The 20,149-nt window shown below is 43.3% G+C and overlaps 1 protein-coding gene across 1 annotated transcript in view; it reads left to right on the top strand.

Moving 5' to 3' along the window:
* The first annotated feature begins 3,149 nt into the window (after positions 1–3,149).
* apba1a (amyloid beta (A4) precursor protein-binding, family A, member 1a) overlaps positions 3,150–20,149 on the top strand; it is a 32,638-nt gene continuing 15,638 nt past the window's right edge. The window contains exons 1-3 of the mRNA XM_061037517.1: positions 3,150–3,248; positions 11,023–11,047; positions 11,291–12,917. Coding sequence (XP_060893500.1) covers positions 11,424–12,917 — 1,494 coding nt within the window. The 5' untranslated portion in view covers positions 3,150–3,248; positions 11,023–11,047; positions 11,291–11,423. The remainder of the gene's footprint in view (positions 3,249–11,022; positions 11,048–11,290; positions 12,918–20,149) is intronic.

Raw genomic sequence — 20,149 nt, forward strand, 5'->3', positions numbered from 1 at the left:
TTTTCTCAGTTCAGTACTTCAGAAATCCTGGTTTTGTGTGATTTTAATTTAAATTGGTTGTCAAATGATTCATTGAGCTTAAAGGAGATGTGTGACAATCTAAATCTATCACAGATCATAACTGAACCAACTAGACCTAATTTGAAAGATCCCTCAAAATCAACATTGATTGATCTAATTTTTACTAATAAAAGGGACAAAATTACAGCCTCTGGGGTCTTCTCCCTAGACATCAGTGACCATTGTCCTCTGGCATGTATAAGGAGTGCTAGACTAGCAAAATCTAAGCCCATGATTGTACTCAAGAGAAATTTTAGAAATTTTAATGAACAGGTGTTTTTTAATGACATTGTGAACAGTAATATATGTCAAACATCTGAAATACCTGATGTGGATCATGCACTTGAATATTTTACAAATACATTTCTTGAAATTATTGACAAGCATGCACCTTTTAAAAAGTTAAGGGTTAAAGATAGATCAAGCCCATGGTTCTCCACTGAATTATCATTTTAAAGGAAAGGGACAAAGCCTGGGCATTAGCAAGAAAGACAGGCACAGCAGCCCATTGGCTTTTATTCAGACAACTCAGAAATAAATGCACATATTCACTGAGAAAAGCTAAAACCTCTTATCACCAGGAGTTGATTTCTAGTTGCTCTTCAAACCCATCAAAATTCTGGAAAGCAGTGAATATAAACAAAAATAAATCCTCCCCATCTCTCCCTTCTTATGTTACTTTAAATAAAGGCCAAACAAATAAAACTTCAGATATTTGCCGTGCCTTTAACCTCCATTTTGTCGCTTCTGGGAGTCAGTTTGAAACATTGTACTCTGGAAACACTGTTAATATCCGGCCACTGGCTCATATTCCTAATTCCCACAACCATTCCCCTAAATTTACTATACAGGCCTTCACTTCCTCTGCTGTAATGGAGGCTCTGCACTCTATAGATATTAGGAAAGCAAGGGGAGAAGATAATCTAGAGCCGTACTTTTTAAAACTCTGTGCCCCTCTAATCAAGGAACAAATTTCCTATATTTTTAATCTTTCAATCACCACTGGAGTTGTCCCTCAGGTTTGGAAGTCAGCACACATCATCCCTATGCATAAGGGCGGCGACAAAAACAAACTCAACAACTACCGGCCGATCTCCAAACTGTCCAGCCTCTCTAAAATCCTGGAGACATTAGTCAATAATCAACTAAAATCATTCCTTTCAAGAAATTCTGTATTAAGTCCTCACCAGTCTGGGTTCAGAAAAAAACACAGCACCACATCAGCAATTACCTTTGTCATAAATAATATTGTATCTGCTGTTGATCAAGGGAAATACTGTGCTGCCCTCTTTGTTGATTTAACTAAAGCGTTTGACACTGTTGATCACACCATACTCCTGCAGAGGCTACATGATGTTGGTTTTGACAACTCTTCATTTAAATGGTTCCAGAATTATCTGTCTAATAGATTGCAATGTTTGACTGTACAATCTGATCGCTCTGAATACTTACCACTATCAAAAGGGGTTCCACAAGGTTCTGTATTGGGTCCTGTGCTGTTCACGATCTATATTAATAATATTGCTTCTGTATTTACAAATTGTAATGCCCATCTCTACGCTGACGACACAGTTTTGTATTGTTTTGCTGAGACTGCACACTTAGCAATGGAAATTTTACAAGAAGCACTTCACAAATTACAAAATGCACTCCTTGATTTAAAATTATTACTGAATGCAGAGAAAACTAAATACATGCTCTTTACACGAGCCAGAAATACCACAGACAATGACTTGCATATAACAACTCTGGAAGGTCACAATATTGAAAGAGTACCTCATTATAAATATCTTGGTATCTGGTTGGATCAATCCCTTTCATTTAAATTTCACATTGATACATTAACCACTAAACTACGACAGAAAATTGGATACTTGGAAACAAAGTGAACTTCCCCTTAGTGAGTAGAAAGCGAATAATTGAAGCCATCTTCCAATCTGTTCTGGACTACGGGGATGTCATTTATAGACATGCTTCTGCCTCCACCCTAAAATCATTAGACACAGTTTATCACTCCGCCCTCAGATTTATCACTGGTGATAAATATTCCACTCATCATTGCATCCTGTACGATAAAGTTGGTTGGCCTTCACTAACAGTTACACGTGAACGGCATTGGCTGCTATTTATTTATAAATCACTTGTGGGTAATCTACCAGCATACATCACTTCTTTATTAATCTTGGCTGATAATCAGTATCAGACTCGATCAAGTGACTGGCTGATGTTAACGGTTCCACATGTAAAAACGAACTTTGGGAAAACATCCTTCACCTATTGTGCTGCACACACCTGGAACACAATACAAAACACATTCAAACTCAATACAATGGTTACTATGGGTCAATTTAAAAACTTGATCACAGCTCACTGTACTCATGAGTGTAAATGTTATTAACTGTAGTTACCTGCTTACTGCTTATTCTTCTGGTCTTATAATCTATGTATTTTGTCTTCGTTGTTTTTCGTCTTTTTTGTCTCTTATTCGTTTTAATTGTACTCTCAACGTCATTGTAAATGAGGGCTTGCCCTCAATGATTTCTTGAGAATAAATAAAGGTAAAATGAAAAAAATGAAAATGTGATTAGCTCCTGATGTTCCAACATAATGAGAAATGAAATAGTTCAATTAAAAAGCATTTACATTGCAGCATCAAATTGAAATGTATAGACATACATTCATACATTTTATTTGATTCTATTTCCCCGTTATATAGGCCTAGAATAATTTCTGGTTGATTTCTCGACATAACGCTAGTGAGGGCTTCCGTAGAATAAATTAAATAATAATGCAAATTTTTTTTTTTTACAAGAATTTAAACTAAACCAACTTTTTATAGAATCACAAACATTAGGCCTACATTTTTAAGCAAATCTTCTATTTGAAAAAATTAAATTAAATTAAATAAAAAAAAGTAAAAAAAAAAGTGTGTTTTAATTAACGAAGAAGTATAAACTGATGTAGGCCTATTGTGTATTTTTCTTCTTACTTTGTTAAGTATCGTCACACAAATCCTGCAGAGACCGGAGGCTGAGTGTGTGCGTGTATGTGCGTGTGTATGTGTGTGAGCGTGTAGGAGGGAGGGGCCGCAAACACACACACACACACACACACACACAGTCAGAGGGAAGATGGAGGACAGCAGCAGCAGCGGGGCGGACCTGATTCGTCTTCTTCTTTGAATGAAGGTGAGTTATGGTCTGGTCCGATTCGATTTGATTCTGGCTTTGTGTTAGTGGATACCCCCTCCCCCCACAACCGGGTGTGTGTGTATATGTGTGTGTCGGGGGGGATGTAGCTGCAGATGTGACTACGGAGGATCGTTACCGTCCCGCTGCTGTGCTCGGTGTCTGTGATTCATAAAAACATCATCACCAGGGCGCGTTCAGGACCGGGACAACACTGAGCCGGACCGAGCCGGACCTGCAGGGTCTGTGTGCCGGTCTGAGGGGGTGGTGTGTGTTTATGTGTGTGTGTGGGTGGTGGTGGTGGTGGTGGTGGTGGTGGGTGGGTGGGGGGGGGGGTTAACGGATAACAGAGGCCCTGTTGTTGTCGGCAGGTGCAGAGCCGCAGCTTGGTCCGGTGTTACGGATTCAAGAGTGACCGTGTTAACTGATGACTTTCAGCCGAATGTGTCTGTGGTTGTCATGGTTACAACAGATGTTGAATGCGCAGTTACATCCTCTTTGTTTTGTTTTTTTACTACAGACATAGGCCTATCTGATGACTGCTTTTGAATTCAGGCCTATAGGCCTAATAAAAAATAAACTCTGCGTTTGTGTGTGTGTGTGTGTGTGTGTGTGTGTGTGTCTGTGTCTGTGTCTGTGTGCGTAGCCTACGTGTGTGTCGACATACTGCTTCTGCCTGACTCTGTAAACCTGATTGTAAATGTTTTGAGGCTTCAGTTCTGTCAGAAACCTTAAAGGTGATGGTGTCAGAGATAGTCTCGTTCATACCAGGTTAATTGGTTAATGAGTTGTCCATAATCTTTCACACACAGTGAGGTTGTCTCTGTTGTGCAAGCTAAGCAGGGGCGCGTCCAGACTTTTTTTTTTTGACTCATGTGGCCTTTTTGACAGTGGTGCTGACTAATGCAGGGGTGGGAGTTCGTGCACACATGCACACACACAATTGAATTGAATTTCCCGTCATATCTCCACTCATCATATCTTCTTTAAAGTAACAAAAGAGAATGAAAACATATAGGCTACATCCTCTAAGTTTAATACTTAAAGGACTCTTAACAAAGTTGTCCAAAGGCAAGATACAAGCACTTGAAAAAATGTGCATGCAAACTCCTTCACACAGTCTGAACTGCTGAAAGACATTTATTGGAACAGTTTCTGTAACAAAACATTTGTAGTTAGTTTATGCAAGTGTGACTGTGTACAGGAGTTTGCATGCAAATCTGTTATGGACTGATTCCTCTCCTACACAGCTGTCTCATGAAACAGATGTGGAAACTATTTATTTACAATCTAAAAAACTAACAGAGGAAAATGTTCTACATTGTCATGTAAAGAAAACTACTGCAGGACTGTTACAACACAGCCCAAAGAAATCTGAACATAAATCCCGCCTCAGAAACGGCAAATAGCCAAGCATAATTTAGGATTATGGGGTGGCAATTAGGGTAGACTATCAGATTTATAAGGGGGCCTACGCCATCCCTGGCAACCCCTTTGGACCAACCACCGCAGTGAAGGTTGTCAAAATGTGCAATACCTTGATACCTTTTACTTTTTAAACAATTCACATTACACCGGCAACGTTTCAGTGGGGAAACATTGCCAACATATTTGTGCAATTTAGACTGTGTGCAGGATTGTTCCGGAAATGTTTGATAATTAAAGACAAGAAGTAACCCGATATATTGGGTGCCTAGGACTAGAATCATATTAAAGTTTAACATGATGCTATCATATCATCCCTAGTTCATACAGAATGAGATTCTATCTGTGGTGGAAACTGATCAGAGTTTATTTATCAGACTAAAGAAGCTCATTAATGTACCTATAATGAGCATGTACAGGCAACTCAACATAACTTCTCATCACTACAGGTGTCCTCTTTTCAGGTAAAATACAACAGCAAACCTGACTCCATGCACAGGATGCACAAATAGACCGGTGTGACAGATGAGCGTTATTGTAAATACACTTGACTGTGCATGAGGGTTACTGACGCGTGTTACTGCAGAATACACCTATAGGGCAGACCAGAGAGCTCAGGCCTACCTGACGTGCAGGATGTACATTTCAAACATGGTGACAATGGAGGAGACTACTGTTATGTTAATTCTGAGATCATAACTAACATCAATAATAATAGTAACATCAGATCTGCTCAGACTGATGGCTGGTGAACAGAACACAACATCAGTTTCATTAACATTTTCCTCTGTGCACATAGACATAACCGTCGCCTTGTAGAGGTAGAGTCAGTAACTTTTTCCTAAAAAAGCAAAATATAGACTTAAATGAAACCTATTCTGCTCAATCATCACTTATGGGCCTCCATACTGTACATGAAGGCCCTGGATCTGCCTGGATTTTGATGTTTTGCTTTGTTTTGGTTGACTCTGGACGGTCCTGAGCGGGGAGCTGGTGTGGGAGTAGGAGTGGATACAATCCATCATAGTGAGGTGAGACGCCAAGCGGATAAAGCTTGTTCCTATACAAGGGTGAACCTTTACCTACGTACGCTGAGTTTGTCTGCTTTCTGTTGGAGAGGCAGGTGTGGTAGCTTGCATTGTCGGTAACCCTGCAGTGAGTGTGTGCTTCTGATAGCGCTGGGATCAGGAGAAGGGGGCCAGTTTGAATGTTGTGTTTACAAGCTGCAACAAACAATTCTACTTACTACCTTTAACGAGTGACCCTGTTAACTGGTGACTTTCACCAGTGTCCATAGATGTCTTTGTTACAGCACCTGTTGGAAACAGAAAGAGTCTACACAAATGCCCCTTTGTGTAGTTTTTCATCGTAATGTCAAAATATTCTCATCAGTTCTGTATGTAATGAAAAACCAAAATACAGCCGCAGACACACTCAGGGTCACTCATGGAACCTAAACGACGATCGTTTTTCCATTTAGTTTAGCAGGTTTCCACGTCGACTTCTAAGCAGAACTTTTCTGCTGAGCAGCTTTTTTCAGCTATTGTGAGAGGCATGTTTCTCTCAGTGCAGTGATAATGACACATTGTGGAGATGTGGTTAATTAAAGACTTGGTTTGTCAGCTTGTCTCTCTGCTTGAGGACGCATACAGCCGACGCACCAAATAGACAGAGGGGACACGTGGCAGCCGTCCTGCGTAGGCGTACGCAGTGGTGATTCTAGAGTCTGTCTGGGCCCTATAGGCAAAAATAATTAGGGGGCCCTCCAACCAGCGTTAATCACTATTCTAATATGTCTGCCATAGTCCCGACCCTTACTCCTCTTCCTATTTTTTCTCTCCTATAGTTGACGTTCATTGACAAACTTTGGTTTTCACAGCAATAAAGCATTCCATGCTTAGCAGGGCAACGAGACTGAGTGCTGTCAGATGGGGCCCCCTTAGCGAGGTTTTCTACTGTCATTGCAAAATGTGCACTGCTGCTCTGATTTAAAGTTTGTCAGCCCCCCCTGCTGGTCTGGGGCCCCAAGCAGTTGCCTCTGGGCGTACGCTCAGTTATCAGCCAGTACGTCTCCACCGTAATAATGTTTTGTTGTAAAAAGTGAAGCTTAGACTTGTGAGACGGTCTGTTAGTACAATAGAGAGTACAGCAAAACAGATTATTTGTCTGATATTTACATTTAAAAAATCTCCAAGAGGCTCCACCAGCACAAAGACGACCCAGAGGTTAAGTTCAGTGACTGAATCAGCTAATAAGACACCTGGCAGAAAGCTTGCAGCTCCCACCTGTCACTCAACGAGGCCACATCCTTAATTCTACATCACTTTAAGCCTTAATTTAAACAGGTTACTTGTATACAAACTCAGCCCGTGCAGTTTTCCTGAATAGAGAGATTAGCCGTAAAGAAATATCTGTTTTTGTACCAGGTTGTAAAATCGTTTGTTCTGTTTTAAGTTGGACATTTTAACATGGGGCTGAGGGACTGGCTGGGATGACAAGGAGCTTGGTTTTTCATAGAATGAGCTGAAAGTGGCGTTTGATCATCTATTTAGAGATATCAGCGAGGTATGACAAAATCTATGCCCAGACTGTAGTGTCAGCTGCGGGGAACGTTGGGAAAACCGAGGTATGATTCATCAGCATAGTAACGGTATTAGAAACCATAGGAGCTGAGGATTGCACCAAGTGAGGTGGTGTATAATGAGTAGAGAAGGGGAGATTGAGGAAATCCTGTGGATAAGCTAAGCTAGCTAAACCTGAATTTAACTAAACCTGAAGTTAATAAACCCTGAATTAAATGAACCCTGAGTTAAATTAAACCTGGATTTAATTCAGCCTGAATTTAATAAACCCTGAGTTTAATTACACCTAAGTGTAATTAAACCTGGATTTAACTAAACCTGAACTTAACAAAGTATGAATTGAATTAAACCAGAATTTTAATTTAATGTAATTAATTAAACATGTGTTTAATTAAACCTGAATGAACTAAACCTGACTTTAACTGAACTTATTACCCTATTTAAATACATGTAACCCTGAATTTAACTTACCATGAATTCTCCTGTGTTTTGGAAATTATGTTTTTGTCAAATAGATAAAAATTGTCCATATTTGTATACATTTTTAATTGTATTGAGGTTTTGTTCCATAAATCGACCAATGTGGGTCAGTTGGGTTTTATTGTGAATATGTCAATATTAGATTAGATGTGTGTGGGTTCATGTGTGTGTGCGCCTGTCTGTGTGTGTGTTCATAGGTGTGTGTGTGTGTGTGTGTGTGTGTGTGTGTGTGTGTGTGTTCATACCTTTGTGTAAAAGGTCATCCAGTCTGAGGCGAACACATGAGGACAAGATGACAGGATTCATTTATTTTTTGTGTAGCGCAAAGCCTTCATCTTTGAATGTCATCATCATCATCATCACACACACACACACACACACACACACACACACACACACACAAATACACATACACACACTCACTCACACACAAGCACACATGGACATATATCCACAGAGTGTGTGATGACTGGACATCCAGGAAAAAGAAATAAGGTGTTTGTTCTGAGCCAATCACAAAGCAGTTAGTGTTTATTACAGAATTATAAAACAGTTGTATATCATTCATCACACTCATCTATAGAATAGTATTATCCACTTTGTATCTATTATTATATCATCTCATATAATTACACAGTACAGAGACAAGACGGAAATAGTTCACATAAGAACAAACAGGTGACCAGGTAGCAGCAGGTGAACTGGTAGCAGCAGGTGAACAGGTAGTGAACTGGTAGCAGCAGGTGTACTGGTAGCAGCAGGTGACCAGGTAGTGAACTGGTAGCAGCAGGTGAACAGGTAGCAGCAGGTGACCAGGTAGTGAACTGGTAGCAGCAGGTGAACAGGTAGTGAACTGGTAGCAGCAGGTGAACTGGTAGCAGCAGGTGAACAGGTAGCAGCAGGTGAACAGGTAGTGAACTGGTAGCAGCAGGTGAACAGGTAGCAGCAGGTGAACAGGTAGCAGCAGGTGAACTGGTAGCAGCAGGTGACCAGGTAGCAGCAGGTCAACAGGTAGTGAACTGGTAGCAGCAGGTGAACAGGTAGCAGCAAGTGAACAGGTAGTGAACTGGTAGCAGCAGGTGAACAGGTAGCAGCAAGTGAACAGGTAGTGAACTGGTAGCAGCAGGTGACCAGGTAGTGAACTGGTAGCAGCAGGTGACCAGGTAGTGAACTGGTAGCAGCAGGTGAACAGGTAGCAGCAGGTGACCAGGTAGTGAACTGGTAGCAGCAGGTGAACAGGTAGTGAACTGGTAGCAGCAGGTGAACTGGTAGCAGCAGGTGAACAGGTAGCAGCAGGTGAACAGGTAGCAGCAAGTGAACAGGTAGCAGCAGGCGAACAGGTAGCAGCAGGTGACCAGGTAGTGAACTGGTAGCAGCAGGTGTACTGGTAGCAGCAGGTCAACAGGTAGTGAACTGGTAGCAGCAGGTGTACTGGTAGCAGCAGGTGAACAGGTAGTGAACTGGTAGCAGCAGGTGAACAGGTAGTGAACTGGTAGCAGCAGGTGAACTGGTAGCAGCAGGTGACCAGGTAGTGAACTGGTAGCAGCAGGTGAACAGGTAGTGAACTGGTAGCAGCAGGTGAACAGGTAGCAGCAGGTGACCAGGTAGTAGCAGGTGAACAGGTAGTGAACTGGTAGCAGCAGGTGAACTGGTAGCAGCAGGTGAACAGGTAGCAGCAGGCGAACAGGTAGCAGCAGGTCAACAGGTAGTGAACTGGTAGCAGCAGGTGTACTGGTAGCAGCAGGTGAACAGGTAGTGAACTGGTAGCAGCAGGTGAACTGGTAGCAGCAGGTGTACTGGTAGCAGCAGGTGAACTGGTAGCAGCAGGTGAACAGGTAGTGAACTGGTAGCAGTAGGTGAACTGGTAGCAGCAGGTGAACAGGTAGTGAACTGGTAGCAGCAGGTGAACAGGTAGCAGCAGGTGAACAGGTAGCAGCAGGTGAACTGGTAGCAGCAGGTGAACAGGTAGCAGCAGGTGAACTGGTAGCAGCAGGTGAACAGGTAGTGAACTGGTAGCAGCAGGTGAACAGGTAGCAGCAGGTGAACAGGTAGCAGCAGGTGACCAGGTAGCAGCAGGTGACCAGGTAGTGAACTGGTAGCAGCAGGTGAACAGGTAGTGAACTGGTAGCAGCAGGTGACCAGGTAGCAGCAGGTGACCAGGTAGCAGCAGGTCAACAGGTAGTGAACTGGTAGCAGCAAGTGAACAGGTAGCAGCAGGTGAACAGGTAGTGAACTGGTAGCAGTAGGTGAACTGGTAGCAGCAGGTGAACAGGTAGTGAACTGGTAGCAGCAAGTGAACTGGTAGCAGCAGGTCAACAGGTAGCAGCAGGTGGACAGGTAGCAGCAGGTGGACAGGTAGCAGCAGGTGGACATAGCTAAAAGACCTCTGCTCTTCTTTGTTGTCTGACCCTGAACCTGTCCTGGTACTGTTCTCCTCTGAAAGCTCATACAAATCTACTGAACTCTTTCATGGTCTTGATGTTTCTGATTTTACTCTCGGTGTTCTATCGCCTTGTTTATCTCCAGGTCTGTGTTCAACTTTCTTTTTCTCCAGGTGTGTGTTCACCTGTTTTCTTTCTCCAGGTGCGTGATCAGTGATCCCTGACAGATTTTCTGTGATGCTGACTCATTCGAACCTCATAAGAACTGTTTTATTTTGAGCAGAAATCCTGTCGTAATGTCGTGGTTTCTGCTCACTTCAGTTCCCTACAGACATTTTCAGTCAGTATTTTGGTGAGTGTTTCCATGGTGATCTGATGGTGTCTATGCAGCTTCACCTTTAATCTGAACTCCAGTGTGAACAGAAGGGATGAAAACATTACAGGGACCCCTGAGGATCAACAGGAGGAATATTCTGGGTAGGGGGACAACTGAAGAGCACGCTGATAGTATAAGCTTCCTCATAAAGGTTACCCAGGGGTTTCCATGACAACCACTGTCTGTCTCCCTGACGGTGTGAGCAGAGGAGAGGCCTAAATATTTAATGACATGAACTCTTTGTTTGCTCCAGAGTTACATGCAGTGACCAACAGAGGGCCATCTTAAACAGGATCACTTCTGAAACACCACAGAAGAAGAATCAGTTAACACAAAGTTACAGAACAGAGCTTTGAAAACATGCTGTCAGATTAAATGTATATTAACACATACTAACATAAATAAGATAGAGTGTACAGGGAATACCCTCTGTCTTATTTAAAAATACTTTCATCTATAATGTCTCCTGTGGTGTCTTATTATACATATAACACTTTTAAATTTATGTGTTTCTTTTCTTTCTGTTTCAGGTTTAACAAAGAAAATCATCATCAGGTGAGTGTTTAATAGTTACACTTTTTGTTATCATTCAACATGAACAGTGTGGTCTTACAGCTCTGTGTCTGTTTCTGTCTGATTTAATGTTCAGTATGAGATAAATCTGTCAGCACTGTTCAAACCAACAATCTGTAAACATTTATGTGTTAATATACTGTAGAAATACTCTATTCTTTATGTCAGAACCCGTAACATTCACTTTTATGACACGTTCTGACTCCACTCTCACTTTCTTCCCAGAATCCTTTGCACTGACCTAACCTAGGCTCCTGCTGGTCTCATCCCAGAATCCTTTGTGCTGACCTCGTGGAGGCTCCTGCTGATGATGAGCGTTTAAACCTCAGTCTGACACTATCCGACCTCCACAGCCACCATGAACCCCCAGGAGACGGAGCTTGGCCAGGAGGTGACGGAGGAGACTGACGCCCCTTCTCGCCATAGCCACAACAACCAAAACAGCCGTTCCCGCAACCATGACAAACGCTACAGACGCAGTGAAGCTGGAGCAGCTGCTGGCAGCAGAGTAAGAGCGGCACAGCAGCGCTGCCCGCAGGAGGAGCCAGATGCGGAGCTGCAACCAGAAGCTCCCCTGCCACAGCCCCACCTGCCCATCCCCCGACCCGCAGTGGCACGGTACCGCAGACAGGGGGACAGCGAGGCTCGGCTCAGGGCGCAGCAGCAGAGACAAAGACTCAGGCAACAGAGGGAGGCAGAGCGCGTTCAGCAGCGCCACAACGAGGACGAGGACCGAGATCGGGACGACTCTGTGCTTGCACGCTCAGCCAGCACTGAGAGCGGCTTCCACGCCCACACGGACCGTGCCGAGGGCGATGACGGCCTGCTAGTGATGTCACTTGATTCTGAAGGCCAACCAGAGGCCGAAGACGAGACAGGGAACTACGGGGTCCAGCTACGACCAGAAGCAGAGGGATACACTGAGAGTGCTGAGGCTGAACAGCATCATGTCAATCCACATCTTTTTAGTCCTCATCCCCGCCCACGTGACCCCATCCCTGATACCCAGAACCCCCAGAGACCAGGTGAAACCGAGGACATGATGAACACCGGTTACTCCAACTACGTGTACACGCAGCCCCTCAATCCTCCCGGGGGGGAGGAGGACTTCTCAGCCAATCAGAGATTAGACAGTTTGGACGCTGGGCTGGCAGAAGAGGCGTACTCGGAGCCGTACGACATTTACTCTTTCTCTGAACATGTTTACGAGGAAATCTGTGACGTGGCGTCCTCTGGTCCTCCGGCTGAAGTTGGTGCTGAGTCCCTCCAGCAGAGGAGGGCTGGCTTCCAGCTGTTTGACGGTCAGTCAGGGGACGGAGACTTCCACCAGCAGGAGGCGGTGGGATCCCGTCTGCGTCACTACGACGAGCGCTCGGATGGAGAGTCTGACAGTCCAGAGAAGGAGGCAGAGTTTGCCCCGTATCCTCGCGCTGACAGCTGTGATCAGGAGGAGGACGTCGAGCACGCTGGGGCCGAGGTCAGACAGAGCGTGAGTGCTCACAGTCTGCATCACACTGTTGGAGACACCATAGAAGAAGAAACTGAGCTTCCTCCAGGAGAAGATAAAGTCCACTCTGAGACCGAAAACGACCAAGCTGCGGGACAATTAAAGCTGGGCAGGAAACTGACTGTGAGTCCCTCAGAGGAGGCGGAGTCGACAAAGAGCAGTCAGGAGAAGAGAGACGCCATTTCTCTCGCCATCAAGGACATAAAGGAGGCCATTGAGGAGGTGAAGACCCGGACAGTCAGGTCTCCTTACACACCTGATGAACCCAAAGAGCCGGTCTGGGTGATGAGACAAGACCTGAGCCCGAGTGCAGAGTGTGACCTGCAGCCACCACCAGGGGGCGATGTGAGTACAGCAGTTACTGTCTGATCATTATTATAAATATTACAACTACAGATATCAGATATTTATAAACATATCAGTCACAAATATATAAAAAAGAATAATGTATTAATCAAAACTTAAGTTTAAACTGAATTTAAGTCATGTGAGGTTTTCCTCCTCCTCCCCGTGCCACCCTGATTTATTGATGAGGTGAGTCAGACAGGTAGAGGGTGAGACAGGTTCAATAATTCAGTGAGGGTCAGGTGGCAGAGAGAAAGGAGAGTTTGAATGTTTCCATCAGATCAGACCTGCAGCCGAACAACAACCTGCAGCCTGAACTCAGGGTTTAATAACCCTTACAAAAAAGGCGTTCATGTGTTCATACAGAGTTCATTCATGTGTTCATACAGAGTACATTATGTGTTCATACAGAGTTAATTCATGTGTTCATACAGAGTTCATTCATGTGTTCATACAGAGTTCATTCATGCGTTCATACAGAGTACATTCATGTGTTCATACAGAGTTCATTCATGTGTTCATACAGAGTACATCATGTGTTCATACAGAGTTCATTCATGTGTTCATACAGAGTACATTATGTGTTCATACAGAGTTCATTCATGTGTTCATACAGAGTTCATTCATGTGTTCATACAGAGTTAATTCATGTGTTCATACAGAGTACATTATGTGTTCATACAGAGTTCATTCATGTGTTCATACAGAGTTCATTCATGTGTTCATACAGAGTACATCATGTGTTCATACAGAGTTCATTCATGTGTTCATACAGAGTACATTATGTGTTCATACAGAGTTCATTCATGTGTTCATACAGAGTTCATTCATGCGTTCATACAGAGTACATTATGTGTTCATGTGTTCATACAGAGTACATTATGTGTTCATACAGAGTTCATACAGAGTACATCAGAGTTCATTCATGTGTTCATACAGAGTACGTCATGTGTTCATACAGAGTACATTATGTGTTCATACAGAGTACATTCATGTGTTCATACAGAGTACATTATGTGTTCATGTGTTCATACAGAGTACATCAGAGTTCATTCATGTGTTCATACAGAGTACATCATGTGTTCATACAGAGTTCATTCATGTGTTCATACAGAGTACATTCATGTGTTCATACAGAGTTCATTCATGTGTTCATACAGAGTACATTATGTGTTCATACAGAGTTCATTCATGTGTTCATACAGAGTTCATTCATGTGTTCATACAGAGTACATTATGTGTTCATGTGTTCATACAGAGTACATTATGTGTTCATGTGTTCATACAGAGTACATCATGTGTTCATGTGTTCATACAGAGTACATTCATCAACTTCAATCAATCAATCAACTTTTATTTGTATAGCGTCAACTCATAACAAGTGTTATCTCGAGACACTTTACAAGAAGCAGGTAAAATACCTTACTCATTGTCTGTTAACATTACAAAAGAGCAGGTAAAAAGACCTTACTCATTGTTATGTTACAAAAAGCAGGTAAAGGACCTTACTTATTGCTATGTTACAAAGATCCGGCCTATCCATCATGAGCACTTTAGCAAAGCAGCAAAAGTTACAGTGGTAAGAAAAAACTGCCTTATTAAAAGGCAGAAATCTTCGGCCGGATCCCCGGCTCATGACGAAACAGTCTTCACAGGCCTAGACTGCGCCGGGCTTGGAAAGGGATAGGGGGAGAGATGGGATAAGATGCAGGAAGAGGGATAGAGAGCAAGGGGGTGGGGGGAGGTAGACCGTCCATCAGCAATCCGGTGGGGAGGGGAGGGGGTGTGGGGGGTTGTTCTGGCAGGCCGCCAACCCACGATCCGGTGGGGAGGGGGTAGTGGTGGGGTGGGGGTTGTTCTGGCAAGCCGTCAACCGACGATCTTGAGGAGCCTAGGGGAGCTCAAGAGCTCCCAGGAAAGTAGGTGGTTAGTGACTGAGATTTATAGATAGATACATGCAGTAATATGATGTACTGTATATGCAGAGAGAGAGAGAGAGAGAGAGAGAGAGAGAGGAGCTCAAGGTGCCAGTTCCCCCGGTAGTCTAAGCCTATAGCAGCATAACTAAGAGCTGGTCTACACCAGCACCAGCCCTAACTATAAGATTTATCAAAAAGGAAAGTTTTAAGTCTAATCTTAAAAATACAGACTGTGTCTGCCTCCCGGACCCCGGCTGGAAGGCGGTTCCAGAGGAGAGGAGCCCGATAACTGAAGGCTTTACCCCCCATAGTACACTTGGAGACTGTAGGTACCACCAGCAGGCCTGCACTCCGGGACCGCAACGCTCTCAAGGGACAGTACGGCACTAGTAGCTCCTTAAGATAAGATGGTGCCTGGCCATTTAGAGCTTTGTAGGTGAGAAGAAGGATCTTGAATTCTATTCTAGACTGTATAGGGAGCCAGTGCAGAGAAGCCAGGACAGGAGTAATGTGGTCCCATTTCCTGGTTCTGGTCAGTACACGAGCTGCAGCATTTTGGACCCGTTGAAGAGTCTTTAGAGATTTGCCAGAGCACCCTGACAAAAGAGAGTTACAATAATCCAGTCTGGAGGTAACAAATGCATGAACTAGTTTTTCTGCATCACTTTGCGACAGGATATTCCTGATCTTGGATATATTACGAAGGTGAAAGTAGGCTGTTCTTGAAACTTGACTGATGTGAGAGCTAAAAGACATATCTTGATCAAAAAGAACTCCTAGATTCCTAACAGTGGTGCTAGATGCCAGGCTGATGTCATTAAGGACAGTCACATCACTAGAAAAAGTCTCTCTGAGGTTCTTAGGGCCTAGCACAATAACTTCAGTCTTGTCTGAGTTAAGTAGCAAAAAATTTCTGGTCATCCAGGTCCTAACGTCCTTAAGGCATGTTTCTAGCTGACATAACTGACTGGTACCATCGGGCTTCATTGATACATAAAGCTGAGTATCATCTGCATAACAATGAAACTGTATGGAGTGTTTCCTCATAATATTTCCCAGAGGAAGCATATATAATGTAAAAAGAATTGGTCCAAGCACTGAACCTTGTGGGACTCCATGGCAAACTTTAGTGTGCATAGAGGACTCATCATTAACATGTACAAACTGAGATCGGTCTGATAAGTAGGATTCAAACCAACTTAAAGCAGTCCCTGTAATTCCAAGCAAATGCTCCAGTCTGTACAACAGGATCCGATGGTCAATGGTGTCAAAAGCAGCACTAAGATCTAACAAGACGAGCACAGACAGAAGTCCCCTGTCTGAGGCTAGAAGTAGATTGTTTGTAACTCTAACTAGTGCAGTCTCAGTGCTATGGTGGACTCTAAATCCTGACTGGAACTCTTCAAATAAACTGTTGTCATGGAGAAAGTCACACAGCTGTTTAGCTACCACCTTCTCCAGGATCTTCGAGATAAAAGGAAGGTTGGATATAGGTCTGTAGTTAGCCAGAGTTCCTGAGTCCAGAGTAGGCTTTTTAAGTAGAGGTTTGATTACCGCTACTTTAAATGTCTGTGGTACATAGCCTGCCAGTAAAGACATATTGATCATATCTAATATGGAGTTGCTAACTAAGGGAAAGACTTCCTTAAACAGCTTGGTTGGGATTGGGTCCAAAATACAGGTTGACGGTTTCGATGCAGAAATAATGGAATATAACTCTGAAAGGTTGATTGGAGAAAAACAGTCGAGACTAATATCTGGTCCTGGAACTGTCTCTGCCGTAACAGACGTATCTGCACCAGGTAAGGGCAGGAGGTTACCAATTTTGTCTCTGATGTCTAGAACTTTGTTGTTGAAAAAGCTAAGGAAATCATTACTGCTGAGGGCTAGAGGAATACAAGGCTCAATGGAGCCATGACTCTCTGTCAGCCTGGCTACAGTGCTGAAAAGGTATCTAGGATTGCCTTTGTTTTCCTCGATTAGAGAGGAGTAGTAGGCAGCTCGGGCGTGACGTAGAGCCTTCATATATCTTCTATGACTATCCTGCCAGAAAAAACGAGATTCTACCGTTTTGGTCGAACGCCATATTCTTTCAAAATTCCGTGATGATTGTTTCAGAGTACGGGTTTCTGAGTTGAACCATGGAGCCACTCTCCGCCGCTTGACAACCTTCTGTTTCAGGGGAGCAATCGAATCCAGAGTAACTCTCAGCGAATCCACTGCACTATCAACAAACTGATCTAGCTGAGAGGGACTAAAGCTATCGTAAGAGTTTCCAACTGGGTTGAAACACGGTACTGAATCAAAAACAGCTGAAATAGCTTCCTTAAATCTAGCCACAGCACTATCCGACAAACTTCTAGAAAGCACACCTCTTCCAGGCAGAGGTAATTCTAGTAGGACAAAATCAAATGTAATAAAAAAATGGTCTGATAGCAGAGGATTTTCTAGGAAAACTGTAAGGTTATGGATTTCAATTCCATAAGCTAAAACAAGATCCAGGGTGTGGTTAAAATGATGAGTAGGTTCGTTTACACCCTGGGTGAAACCAATAGAGTCTAATAGTGACATGAAAGCTGTGCTCAGGCTATCATTTTCAACATCCACATGGATATTGAAGTCACCTACAACAATTATTCTATCACTGCTAAGGACTAAATCTGATAAAAATTCTGCAAACTCAGATAGAAACTCAGAATATGGGCCAGGAGGGCGGTAAACTACAGCAACTAGAACTGGCTGAAAGGTTCTTGAGACTGGATGTGGAAGACTAAGAACAAGGCTTTCAAAAGAAGAAAAATTCAGCTTTGGTCGAGGGTTAACTAAAAGACTGGAATTAAAAATAGCTGCTACTCCACCACCTCGTCCGGTGTCTCGAGGTATATGAGTATTAAAATGACTGGGAGGAGTGGATTCATTCAAACTAACATATTCATCTCGACACAGCCAGGTTTCAGTCAAAAAAAGTAAATCAATGTGCTGATCTGATATCAGATCATTCACTAAAAGAGACTTGGATGCTAAGGACCTAATGTTCAAAAGTCCGCAGTGAATCCTCCGATCTTGTAGCAAAATCGTATTCGTAGTTTTGATTCTAATCAGATTCTGATGATTCACGCCGTTTGGATGACTTATAAAAACGCGTTTGGGCCGGGGGACAGACACAGTACCTATAGTATAACTACAGTTCGATTCAGAATTACAGCTATAGTGACTGGGAGACAGATCTAAGGGAGGCGCAGAGAAGTGTGTAAGACTGCAGCTCTGCTTCCTGGTCTGAACTCTGAGTTGTTGTCAAGGTTTTGGACTAATAACCTCTGCTATGTTTCTAGATAATAGAGCTGCACCGTCCAAAGTGGGATGGATGCCGTCTCTAGCTAGCAGACCAGGTTTTCCCCAAAAAGACTGCCAGTTATCTATGAAGCCCACATCGTGTGCTGGACACCACCTCGACAGCCAGCGGTTGAGTGATGACATGCGGCTATACATGTCATCACTGGTCTGATTTGGGAGGGGTCCAGAGAACACTACGGAGTCCGACATCGTCTTAGCAAAAGTACACACCGACTCCACATTAACCTTAGTGACTTCCGACTGGCGTAGTCGGGAGTCATTTGTGCCGACATGAATTACGATTGTATCAAATCTACCTTTAGTCTTTGTCAGCAACTTTAAATGAGATGCGATGTCGCCCGCTCTGGCCCCGGGTATACACCTAACTATGCCCGCTGACTTCGCTATCTTCACGTTTCGGACTATGGAGTCTCCAATAATCAGAGTTTTATTCTCAGCGGGTGTGTCGCTGAGTGGGGAAAATTTGTTTGAAACGTGAAGTGGTTGGTGGGGAACCGTGTGCTTCGATTTTCGACTATGCTTCCCTCGGACAGTAACCCAGCCACTGCCTCCCGGCTGCTCGGGAGTTACCGGGGGGGAAGCCAAGCTATGTCGGCCCGCACCGGCTACAGGTGGCTGGCTAACTACTGCTGCATACGATGACTCCGACTCAATGGTGCGGAGCCGTCTCTCTAACTCAGACACCCTCGCCTCCAAAGCTAAAAATAAACTACATTTCTTACAAGTATCATTATCACTAAAGGAGGACGAGGAATAACTTAACATCTGACACGTAGAGCAAGAGAGAGCAGGAGAGGGAGAGACAGAAAAAGAAGCCATTGTAAAGCTAACTGCTAGGCTAAGCTAAGAGTAGGTACACAGTAACACAGTGCAGAGGAGAACAGAACAAGCAATTATGCAATACGCTCACCGTAGTACGCTGCTCTGCTCAGGTGCTGCTCGCTGCTCTGCTCAGGTGCTGCTCGCTGCTCTGCTCAGGTGCTGCTCGCATCCCCATGTGTTCATACAGAGTACATCCATGTGTTCATACAGAGTACATTCATGTGTTCATACAGAGTACATTATGTGTTCATACAGAGTTCAATCATGTGTTCATACAGAGTACATTCACGTGTTCATACAGAGTACATTATGTGTTCATGTGTTCATACAGAGTACATCATGTGTTCATACAGAGTACATTCATGTGTTCATACAGAGTTCATTATGTGTTCATACAGAGTACATTATGTGTTCATACAGAGTTCATTCATGTGTTCATACAGAGTACATTCACGTGTTCATACAGAGTACATTATGTGTTCATGTGTTCATACAGAGTACATCATGTGTTCATACAGAGTACATTCATGTGTTCATACAGAGTTCATTATGTGTTCATACAGAGTACATTCATGTGTTCATACAGAGTTCATTCATGTGTTCATACAGAGTACATCATGTGTTCATACAGAGTACATTATGTGTTCATGTGTTCATACAGAGTACATCATGTGTTCATACAGAGTACATCATGTGTTCATGTGTTCATACAGAGTACATTATGTGTTCATACAGAGTACATCATGTGTTCATACAGAGTACATCATGTGTTCATACAGAGTACATTATGTGTTCATGTGTTCATACAGAGTACATCATGTGTTCATACAGAGTACATCATGTGTTCATACAGAGTACATTATGTGTTCATGTGTTCATACAGAGTACATCATGTATTCATACAGAGTACATTCATGTGTTCATACAGAGTTCAATCATGTGTTCATACAGAGTACATTCACGTGTTCATACAGAGTACATTATGTGTTCATGTGTTCATACAGAGTACATCATGTGTTCATACAGAGTACATTCATGTGTTCATACAGAGTTCATTATGTGTTCATACAGAGTACATTATGTGTTCATACAGAGTTCATTCATGTGTTCATACAGAGTACATTCATGTGTTCATAC

Source organism: Labrus mixtus, chromosome 5, assembly GCF_963584025.1.
Source record: "Labrus mixtus chromosome 5, fLabMix1.1, whole genome shotgun sequence".
NCBI classification, from domain to species: domain Eukaryota; kingdom Metazoa; phylum Chordata; class Actinopteri; order Labriformes; family Labridae; genus Labrus; species Labrus mixtus.